The following is a 12,279-nucleotide window of genomic DNA, read 5'->3' as shown; positions in this document are numbered from 1 at the left end:
TCTATATCTTGTGCTTTAAGTTAGTAGCTCTGTTAGCATGTTTTGTGCTTTTCAAATTCTATTTTGAGCTATATCCTTCATCGGGCTTCTAGAATATATTATTTCTTTCTATATATTATATGTATGTGCTTAGAACTATCGTAACCTTTGATTAACCTTTGCTTTACGATGCGAGGTAAGGCTTAGGCTAATTAGGGTGTTACATTTAGTGGGATCAGAGTGGTTTGTCTTCGTGAGCCTGAGGGATGGACCGATTGTGCTTCATTGCATACTCTGTATGTGTCTTTTTCTTTGATGCTATTAGGTTATCTACTTGATATTGCATAGCATGCTTATTTGTGAGTGCCTGTTTGGGATAATTGAAGCACTAGACTTTTGATATTGAGACTGATCACCTTGATATCGATTGTTTGGTGTAGACAGGAACCCTAATGGCCACTCGCGGACGAGGTCGAGCACGTTCACGATAGAGTAGGAATGAGCAGCCGGCCGATAACCATATCGAATTCATGGCGGCAATGGCTAATCTGGCAAATACCATGGAAGCTAATGCTGCTATGACTCTGCAAGCTGTGAAGAGATTAGGCCAACTGGCTGGGAATGGAAATGGGAATGGCGAAGGAAACGCGAATGACAATGCTGAGGGAAATGACGATAACATGGGAGGTGCTCCGATGACCTTGGCGACTTTTCTCAAGGTTCATCCGCCAATTTTTCGAGGATTAACCAACCCTACAGAAGTGGACAACTGGTTTTAGGCCATGGAGCATGCTTTACAGGCGCAGCATGTTCCGAATAACCAATATGTAGAATTTGCCGCTTATCAGCTTGCGGGAGAGGCCCAGCATTGGTGGCAAGCAGAGTGTCGCTTGCTTCAGCTTCAGAATGCCGACGTTCCTTAGGATATATTCCAAACGGCCTTCTACAAGAAATACTTTCCTGAGTCTGCCAGGGAAGCAAAGGAGATAGAACTTATGCAGTTGAAGCAAGGTTCCTTGTCTGTGGCAGATTACACTAGCAAATTTGAGGAGCTTTGTAGGTTTTCTAGGGTGTGTCAGGGTTTCCCGGAGACCTACGAGAGCTGGAAGTGTATCAAGTACCAGAGGGACTTGAAGGATAGCATTATGACTGCTGTGACTCCTATGGAGATCCGTGTTTTCTCTGAGTTGGTGAACAAGGCGAGAGTGGTGGAAGAATATGCAAAGACGGTAGCTTTGTCCAAGGAAACTCATGGAGGAAGCTCTAGTCGGGGACGTGGCAAGTATTTTCATCCGAGGGATCAAAGTTTTAAGAGAGGAGGATATACGCCTCAAGGGCAGGGAGGCTTCAGAAAGAATGCTCAGAATCAATTTCAGTATGCCAAAGGGAGAGGAAATTAGAGTAAGATTTCTTCAGATTTGACTTGTGTGCGTTGTGGGTGTTTTCATCCATATGACTCATGCAAGATTGGTTTAGGTGGTTGCTTCAAATGTGGATTGCCTGGTCATATTGCAAGGGATTACACTCGTGGGAAGAACCCGAATGCGGGTCAGAGCCAACACCTAGGGCGAGTATTTGCTGTGAACGCCAAGGATGCTTCTAAGGCAGATATGTTAATGAGAGGTATATGTTTAATTGGCGATAAAACCTTAGTTGCATTATATGATACTGGAGCTTCGCATTCGTTTATTTCGTTTGCTAAAGTTGAGGAACTAGGTTTGAAAGTGTCAGAGTTAGCATTTGATCTGCATGTACATACTCTGCATCAGACAGTTATGACTAGGTCAGGTTGTAGGCAAGTAAGTTTTTAGCTTGAGCGTAGAGACTTTGTACATGATTTGATCTGTTTACCAATGGTTGGGTTGGAGATGATTTTGGGGTTTGACTGGTTGTCGAAGAACCGAGTTTTGTTGGATTGCTTTGAGCGGTCAAATTGGTTTATGCCGGAAAGAGAAAATGGAGTAGTGATAGCTGAGGGCTACTACTTGAACTCTATAATGGTGCACTATAGTGGGGAAGAGTGTCAGGGGTATATTCTATTGGCTGCAAATGCGTTAGGTGATGATCAGAACCTTGATCAAATTCCGGTAGTTAGAGACTTTCTAGAAGTATTCCCGGAAGATATCCCTGAGTTCCCACCTCAGAAGGAAATTGAATTTGCGATTGAATTGGTGCCAGGAGTCGGACCAGTGTCGATTGCGCCGTATAGGATGGCTCCGATAGAGCTGGCCGAATTAAAGACTCAGTTGGAAGAGCTTTGATGAACGGATTTTTTGATGGTGTAGAATTCACAAATGAGGTCTCGTTGCAAGTATAGTTTCTAAACCAACAAATAATCATTTCACACAAAAGATTGTTTGCCACTAAAATAAACCCCTAAATTTATAAACCGAAGTATTCAAACCTCGGATCGTTCTCCCTAGGAATTGCGATAAAGTGTCTTGTTATTGGTTATGAGGTATGTTTTGGAATTTTTGGGATAAGAGACATGAAATGTAAATGGCAATGAAAATAAACTAACAACTAAAAAGGTCTTGGCAAGGCTTGGTGGTCAATGATCTCTATCCTTATCACTAACCACAACATGAGAATTGGCAAGGATCAATCCCACTAAATCATCCTCTAACTAGTAGTAAAGAAAAGTCAAGTGAGCTATATCAATCCAAGTCCATAAGTCCTAGTTCTCCACCAATTCAATTAGTGAGATCTAGAGTTAATGGCTCCCAATCGTTAATCACTTAGACATTAGTAACTCAAGAGTTCCTAAGTTACCATCCCAAGCCAAGAGCATAAAATTCTACTCTAAAATCCAACCAAGTATTTTATCAAACACTTGGAAGGCATAAAAGGAAAGCATAGTAAAATTGAAAGGAATGTAAATCTACACTACTCAATTGCAAGGAATTAAACAACAACAAATCAATTGAACAATAAAGGAACATGAATCATAAATTGCAATGAAAGAGAAATAGAAGAAACAAAAGTGCATCAACATAAAAGTAGAGAATTACAAGAATTAAATGCTAAACTAGAGAGAAGAGATGTAGAAGAAGAAAAATTACAAAAGGAAAAGTGAATCAAAGCATGAAATTAACCTAGATCTAAGAAATTCTAATCTAGATCTAACCTACTCCTAATTCTAGAGAGAAGAGAGAGCTTCTCTCTCTAGAAACTAACTTTCCCTCCAAAAACTTAAACTAAAACTAAACTAGTGTCTACATGCCTCACCCCTCTTCAATCCTTGGGTTAAATAGCATCAGAAATAAGTTGGATTGGGCCCACAAGGCTTCTAAAATCGCTAGCCACGAGTTACATTAAGTGAACCATGTGTCACCATTGGTGCGTACGCGTACAGTGTGCGTGTGCACCCTAGCCGCGATGCAAATATATCAAATCTTATATCATTTTGAAGCCCCGGATGTTAACTTTTCAACGCAACTGGAATCGCATCATTTGGACCTCTGTAGCTCAAGTTATGATCGATTAAGTGCGAAGAGGTCGGCTTGACAGCTTTTGCGATTCCTTGATTTCTTCATGAGTTCTCCATTTCTACCTGCTTTTTCTTCATTCCCTCAATCTAATCTTTGCCTCCTAAATCTGAAATCACTTAACAAATATATTAAGGCATCTAATGAAATCAAGGTGAATTAAATTTAGCTATTTTAAGTCCTAAAAGCATGTTTTCACTCTTAAGCATAATTAAAGGAGAAGTTATAAAACCATGCTATTTTATTGAATAAATGTGGGAGAAGGCGATAAAATCCTCTAAATTCAACACAAGATAAACCCTCCAAATGGGGTTTATCAAGCTTCTGCACAAGCGGTTCATTCGACCGAGTGTATCACTGTGGGGAGCGCCAGTTTTATTGGTGAAGAAGAAGGATGGAGGAATGCAACTGTGTGTGGATTACCGACAGTTGAACAAAGTGACTGTGAAGAACAAGTATCCGCTACCAAGGATAGATGACTTGATGGATCAACTGCAAGGAGCTGGAGTGTTTTCAAAGATTGATCTAAGGTCGGGTTACCAACAAATAAGGGTGAAGGAGGATAATATCCCTAAGACTGCGTTCAGGACGTGCTATTGACACTATGAGTTTGCGGTGATGTCCTTTGGGTTAACGAATGCACCTGCTATTTTCATGGATTACATGAACAGAGTATTTCGTCCCTTTTTGGACAAATTCATGGTGGTTTTCATAGATGACATCTTAGTTTATTATAAGACGGCAAAGGAGCATGAGGAACACTTGAGGATTGTGTTGCAGATCTTAAAGGAGCAGAAATTGTATGCTAAGTTGTCGAAGTGTGAGTTCTCGAAGGAAGAAGTAAAGTTCTTAGGTCATGTGGTGAGAAAGGGAGGAATAGCCGTAGATCCTTCGAAAGTAGAGACGGTGATGGAATGGGAAAGACCAACGACGGTGACGGAAGTTAGGAGCTTCTTGGGCTTAGCCGGATATTACCAGAGATTCATTGAAGGATTTTCCTGGATTGCACTACCAATGCTTAAGTTGACAAGGAAAGAGGTGCCGTTTGTGTGGACGTCAGAGTGTGAAGAAAGTTTTCAAACTTTAAAGCAGAAGTTAACTTCAGCACCTGTTTTGATCTTACCAGAATCGCACAAACCGTTTGAAGTATATTGTGATACTTCTTTGAAGGGTTTGGGTTGCGTGCTGATGCAACACTGAAACGTGGTAGCTTACGCATCGCGTCAGCTGAGACCGCATGAGATAAATTATCCAACTCATGACTTGGAATTAGCGGCGATTGTGTTTGCATTAAAGATTTGGAGGCACCACTTGTACGGAGTGAGGTTTAGCATCTTTTTTTATCATAAGAGTCTCAAATACATCTTTGATCAGAAAGAGCTCAATATGCGTCAGAGGAGGTGGATGGAGTTGCTAAAGGATTATGATTTTGAACTGAGTTATCACCCTAGAAAGGCAAATGTAGTAGCAGATGCATTGAGCCGTAAGTCCTTAACGATAGCTTGGATGAGAATCAAGGAGGAGGAGTTAGTGGATAAGTTTGTGGATCTTAAGCTGGAGATTGGTGAAGTTTCCGAAAGAGCTTGTTTGAATCAGTTGCAAATTTCAAGTACGCTTAAGATGGAGATTCAAAGGGCTCAGCAAGATGAGCAAAAGCTTCAGCAATGGTTTCAACCAGTTGGTGAGAAAAGGCTTGGAGAATTCACCAAAGATGATGAAGGATTGTGGAGATATAAGGGGAGGATTTGTATACCGGATGTCGGGAGTTTGAGGCAAGGCTTGTTGTCGGAAGCTCATATAACAGTGGGTTTTTTATTCATCCCGGAAGTACGAAGATGTATTATGACTTAAAGAAGATGTTCTGGTGGCCTGGGATGAAAGGTGATGTAGCTATAGTGGTATCCAAGTGCTTGACGTGTCAGAAGGTAAAGATAGAGCATCAGAATCCGTCGGGAATGGTACAGCCACTTGAGATTCCTCAGTGGAAGTGGGAAGGAATTGCGATGGACTTTGTGATCGGTTTACTGAGAACTAGGTCAGGATTTGATGTGGTTTAGGTGATCGTGGATCGCTTAACCAAATCCGCTCATTTTCTGCCTATTCGAGTGAACTGTTCTATGGAGGAGTTAGCGAGGTTGTATATCAAGGAGATCGTAAGGTTGCATGGTGTGCCATCGAGCATAGTGTCGGACTGTGATCCCTGATTCACATCAAGGTTTTGGGGAGCTTTCCAAAAATCCTTCGGTACGAGACTATGTCTCAACATTGCATATCATCCACAAATGGATGGACAGTCGGAAAGGACTATTCAGACTTTGGAAGATATGCTAAGGGCGTGTGTATTGGATCAACCTGGAAGTTGGGACCGTTACATGCCATTGGTGGAGTTTGCGTACAACAATAGCTTTCATGGGAGCGTTGGGATGGCTCCGTATGAAGCCTTGTATGGACAGAAGTGCCAATCTCCACTTTGTTGGTATAAAACCGGTGAAGCAAGTGTTTTGGGTCCTGATTTAGTAGCAGAAACTACTGAGAACATTAAGAAGATTCATGCAAGGATCTTGACTGCCCAAAGCCGACAGAAAAGTTATGCAGATCAGAGAAGGAAACCGTTAGAATTTGAAGTGGGAGAACACGTGTTTCTGAGGGTTACACTGACGACCGGGATTGGAAGAGCGATCAAAACCAAGAAGTTGAATCCGAGGTTCATTGGACCGTTTGAGATTCTGAGGCGATTCGGGCTGGTGGCATATCAAGTTGCTTTGCCACCTCACTTATCTAACTTGCATGATGTATTCTACGTGTCACAACTCCGTAAGTACATGATGAGCAGATAATTTATACCCTTTTTGGCATTGTTTTTACATAGTTTTTAGTATATTTTAGTTACTTTTTATTATATTTTTATTAGTTTTTATGCAAAAATCATATTTTTAGACTTTACTATGAGTTTGTGTGTTTTTTTGTGATTTTAGGTATATTTTGGCTGAAATTGAGGGACCTGAGCAAAAATCTAATTTAGAGGTTGAGAAAGGACTGCAGATGCTGTTGGATTCTGACCCTTCTGCACTTGAAGCAAATTTTCTGGAGCTACAGAAGCCCAATTTGTGTGCTCTCAATTTCATTGGAAAGTAGACATCTTGGGCTTTCCAGCAATATATTATAGTACATACTTTGTCCGAGATTTGATGGCCCAAACTGACATTCAAACACCCACCAGAGACCTTTTTTTGGCATAAAACGCCAGAACTGGTACCAGAACTGGAGTTAAACGCCCAAACTGGCACCCAAGCTGGTGTTTAACTCCAAGAATGGCCTATGCACGTGAAAGCTTCAATGCTCAGCCCAAGCACACACCAAGTGGGCCCCAGAAGTGGATTTCTGCACTATCTGCACTTAGTTACTCATTTTCTGTAAACCTAAGTTACTAGTTTAGTATAAATAGCACTTTTTACTATTGTATTCAGAGACATCTTAGACTTTACACTTGGAACCTCTTTGGGAGGCTGGCCATTCGGCCATGCCTAGACCTATTTCACTTATGTATTTTCTACGGTAGAGTTTCTGCACCCCATAGATTAAGGTGTGGAGCTCTACTGTTCTTCATGAATTAATGCAAGTACTATTGTTTTTCTTTCAATTCACGCCTACTTCTTTTCCAAGATATACTCTTGTACTTAATTCAGTTAAGTCAGAATGAAGGGATGACCCGTGACAATCACCCACTATCTTCGTTACTCGCTTAGCCAAGATCCGCGTGCCTAACAACCACAAGCGCTCTACATGATGTTCAACATAGTCATTGGACGATAGCCGGAGTATATTTTCTTGGGTCTCTGATTCACGATTCGCATCATCTCTCCTGACAACAGAGCATCCGAATCCGTGATTAGAACCTTCGTGGTATAGGCTAGAACGATTGGCAGCATTCATGAGATCCGGAAAGTCTAAACCTTGTCTGTGGTATTTCGAGTAGGATCTGGGAAGGGATGAATGTGACGAGCTTCAAACTTGTGAATGGTGGGCGCAGTGACAGTGTGCAAAAGGATAGAGAGATCCTATTCCGACACTAGTGAGAACCGACAGATCACAGATGATTAGCCGTGCGGTAGCTATACCTGGTATTTTTCATTCGAGACGAAAAATCCGACAGTTGATTAGCTATGCAGAGATCGTACCTGGTATTTTTCATCCGAGAGGATCATACAACTTGCCATGGAAGGGAGCACGCATGATTGGAAGAAGGCAATAGAAAAGCAGAGGTTCAGAAGCAACAAAGCATCTCCAAACGCTTATCTGAAATTCCCACCAATGAATGACATAAGTATCTTTATTTTATTTTATGTTTTATTTATCTTTTAATTATCAAAACTTCATAACCATTTGAATCCGCCTGACTAAGATTTACAGGATGACTATAGCTTGCTTCAAGCTGACAATCTCCGTGGGATCGACCCAGTGCACTTGCTGGTTAGTTGTGTGGAGTTGTGAAAAGTGTGAATCACAATTTCGTACACCAAGTTTTTGGCGCCGTTGCTGGGGATTGTTCGAGTTTGGACAACTGATAGTTCATCTTATTGCTTAGATTGGGTAATTTTATTTTATGTTTAAACTTTTTATTTTTATTTTTGAAAAAAAAATAAAATATGTGTTTTTGAAAAATTCAAAAAAAAAAATGTGTTCTTCAGAATTTTTAAAGAATGAATTCTAGAGCTTCATGAGATATGTTGAAATCTGGCTGGCTGTTAAGCCATGTCTAATCTTTTGGACTGAGGTTTCTACTTTCCATTACAAAAAGGACATGTCTGTATTTGTTATGCTAAAGCTTGGCTCGCCATTTGGCCATGTCTAATTCTTTTGGACCGAAGCTTTAGAATAACATTGCATGAGCCTTTGGATTCTCAAGTATAATTCTGTGCTGAAGCTTGGCTGGTGATTGGTCATGTCTAATCTTTTGGACCAAAGCTTTAGACTAACATTACAAGAATCCTGGAATTCTCATTAAAAATTTTGAATTTCTTTAATTTCTATTTCCAAAATTTTTTCGAAAAATACAAAAAAATTTAATAAAATCATAGAAACTAAAAAAATTTTGTGTTTCTTGTTTGAGTCTAGTGTCAAATTTTAAGTTTGGTGTCAATTGCATATTTTAATTTTTCTTTAATTTTTGAAAATATATGCATTGTGTTCTTCATTGATCTTCAAGTTGTTCTTGATGATTTTGCTTGTTTGATCTTTAAATTTTCATGTTTTGTGTCTTTTCTTGTTTTTCTTGTGCATTTTCGAATTCATAGTGTCTAAACATTAAAAATTTCTAAGTTTGGTGTCTTGCATGTCTTTCTTTTCTTAAAAATTTTCAAAAATATGTTCTTGATGTTCATCATGATCTTCAAAGTGTTCTTAGTGTTCATCCTGACATTCAAAGTTTTCTTGCATGTATTATTTGTTTTGATCTTAAATTTTTATGTCTTGTGTCATTTTGTTATTTTTTCTTTCTTCATTAATTCAAAAAAAATAAAAAATAATATCTTTCCCTTATTTTACTCATAAATTTCGAAATTTTGGGTTGACTTAGTCAAAAAATTTTAAAATTTAGTTGTTTCTTGTTAGTCAAGTCAAAATTTCAATTTAAAAATTCTATCTTTTCAAATCTTTTTCAAAATAAAATCTTTTTTAATTTTCTTTCATGTTTTTCGAAAATTCTTCAAAATAAATTTTCAAAATCTTTTGCTTATTTTTATTTCATAATTTTCGAAATCTTTGCTAGCATTTAATGTTTTGATTTAAAAATTTCAAGTTTGTTACTTTCCTGTTAAGAAAGGTTCAATCTTTAAATTCTAGAATCATATCTTTTAGTTTCTTGTTAGTCAAGTCATTAACTTTAATTTTAAAAATAAAATCTTTTTAATTCTCTTTTCAATCTTTTTCAAAATAAATTTCAAATCATATCTTTTTTTTTCAAAATTTAATTTCAAAATCTTTTTCTAACTTCTTATTTATTTTCAAATCTTTTTTTTAATTAATTACTTGACTTTTTATTTGTTTTACTATTTCTTATCTTTTTCAAAACCACCTAACTACTTTTGTCTCTCTAATTTTTGAAAACCACTAACAACTTTTTCAAAATTCTTTTTAATTAACTAATTGTTTTAAATTCTAATTTTATTTTATTTCTTTTAATAATTTTGAATTCTAACTATTAATTAAAATAAAAACAAAAATATTTTTCTTTTCTTTTAAATTAATATTTGAATACTCTCTCTCTCACATCTTTTTCTATTTATTTATTAATTACTAACACTTCTCTTCTTCTTAAAATTCGAACCCTCTCCCTCTCTCTGTGTTCGAATTCTCTTTATTCTCTGTCTACCTCATTCTTCTATTCTTCTCTTCTTCTACTCACATAAAGGAATCTCTATACTGTGACATAGAGGATTCCACTATTATTTTTGTTCACTTTTTTTTCATATGAGCAGGAACAAGGATAAGGACATTCTTGTTGAAGCTGATCCTGAACCTGAAAGGACTCTGAAGAGGAAGCTAAGAGAAGCTAAAACACTACACTCTGGAGAGGACCTTACAGAAATTTTCGAAAAAAAAGAAGACATGGCAGCCGAAAACAACATCAATGGTGGAGATGCAAGGAAGATGCTTGGTGACTTTACTGCACCATCTTCCAACTTCTATGGAAGAAGCATTTCAATTCCTACAACTGAAGCAAACAACTTTGAGCTTAAGCCTCAATTAGTTTTTCTAATACAGCAGAATTGCAAGTTTCATGGACTTCCATTGGAAGATCCTCATCAGTTCTTAGCTGAATTGTTGCAAATTTGTGACACTGTTAAGACCAATGGGGTTGATCCTGAGGTCTACAGACTCATGCTTTTCCCTTTTGCTGTAAGAGACAGAGCTAGGATATGGTTGGACTCACAACCTAAAGAAAGCTTGAACTCTTGGGAAAATACTTTCTTGGCCAAATTCTTTCCACCAAAAAAGATGAGCAATCTTAGAGTGAAAGTCCAAACCTTCAGACAGAAGGAAGGCGAATCCCTCTATGAAGCTTGGGAAAGATACAAGCAATTGAACAGAAGGTGTCCTTCTGACATGATTTCAGAATGAAGCATCTTATGCATATTCTATGATGGTCTGTCTGAATTATCCAAGATGTCATTAGACCACTCTGCTGGTGGATCCCTTCATCTGAAGAAAATGCCTACAGAAGTCCAGGAACTCATTGAAATGGTTGCAAATAACCAGTTCATGTATACTTCTGAAAGAAATCCTGTGAATAATGGGATAACTCAGAAGAAAGGAGTTCTTGAGATTGATACTCTAAATGCCATATTGACTCAGAATAAAATATTGACTCAGCAAGTCAATATGATTTCTCAGAATCTGACTAGAGTGCAAGCTGCATCTGGCAATACTAAAGAAGCCTCCTCTGAAGGAGAAGCTTATGACCCTGAGAATCCTGGAATAGAAGAGGTGAATTACATGGGAGAATCATATGAAAAAACCTATAATCCTTCATGGAGAAATCATCCAAATTTCTCATGGAAGGATCAGCAGAAGCCTAATCAAGGCTTCAATAATAATAATGGTGGGAGAAATAGGTTTGGCAATAGCAAGCCTTTTCCATCATCTTTTCAGCAACAGATAGAGAATTCTAAACAGAGCCTCTCTGACTTAGCAACCATAGTCTCTGATCTATCTAAGACCACTCTTAGTTTCATGACTGAAACAAGGTCCTCCATTAGAAATTTGGAGGCACAAGTGGGTCAGCTGAGTAAAAGAGTTACTGAACTCCCTCCAAGTACTCTCCCAAGCAATACAGAAGAGAATCCAAAGAGAGAATGCAAGGCCATCAATATATCCAAAATGGCCGAACCTGTAGAGGAGGGAAATGTAGTGAATTCCAGTGAGGAAGACCTCAATGGACGTCCACTGACCACTAAGGAGTTCCCTAATAAGGAACCAAAGGAATCTGAGGCTCATACAGAGACCATAGAGATTCCACTGAACTTACTGTTCCCATTTATGAGCTCTGATGAGTATTCTTCCTCTGAAGAGGATGAAGATATTCTTGAAGAGCAAGTTGCTTAGTATCTAGGAGCAATCATGAAACTAAATGCGAAGCTATTTGGCAATGAGACTTGGAAGGATGAACCTCCATTGCTCATCAATGAACTGAATGCTTTGGTTCAACTGAAATTACCTCAGAAGAAACTGGATCCCAGAAAGTTCTTAATACCCTGTACCATAGGCACCATGACCTTTGAGAAGGCTCTGTGTGACCTGGGGTCAGGTATAAACCTCATGCCACTCTCTGTAATGGAGAAACTAGGGATCTTTGAGGTACAAGCTGCAAGAATCTCACTAGAGTTGTCAGACAAATCAAGGAAACAGGCTTATGGACTTGTAGAGGATGTCTTAGTGAAGGTTGAAGGCTTGTAGATCCCTGCTGATTTCATAATCCTAGACACTGGGAAGGAAGAGGATGAATCCATTATCCTTGGAAGACCCTTCCTAGCCACAGCGAAAGCTGTGATTGATGTAGATAGAGGAGAGTTAGTCCTTCAATTGAATGAGGACTACCTTGTGTTTAGGCTCAAGGATCTTCTTCTGTAACCATGGAGAGAAAGCATGAAAAGCTTCTCTCAATACAGAGTCAAACAGAGCCCCCACACTCAACTTCTAAGTTTGGTGTTGGGAGGCCACCATTAAGCTCTGAGTCTCTGTGAAGCTCTCTAAGAGCTCACTGTCAAGCTATTGACATTAAAGAAGCGCTTATTGGGAGGCAACCCAGTATTAT

At 38.7% G+C, this 12,279-nt stretch overlaps 1 protein-coding gene across 1 annotated transcript; it reads left to right on the top strand.

Annotated features, from left to right (window-relative positions):
- The first annotated feature begins 4,166 nt into the window (after positions 1–4,166).
- On the top strand, positions 4,167–4,667 carry LOC112734688 (uncharacterized mitochondrial protein AtMg00860-like). The gene has a single exon (XM_025784120.1). The coding sequence runs from the start codon at positions 4,167–4,169 to the stop codon at positions 4,665–4,667; it is 501 nt and encodes a 166-aa protein (XP_025639905.1).
- Positions 4,668–12,279: the final 7,612 nt, after the last annotated feature.

Source organism: Arachis hypogaea, chromosome 13 (assembly GCF_003086295.3).
Source record: "Arachis hypogaea cultivar Tifrunner chromosome 13, arahy.Tifrunner.gnm2.J5K5, whole genome shotgun sequence".
Lineage (NCBI taxonomy): Eukaryota > Viridiplantae > Streptophyta > Magnoliopsida > Fabales > Fabaceae > Arachis > Arachis hypogaea.
This window is presented reverse-complemented; position numbering and strand designations above follow the sequence as displayed.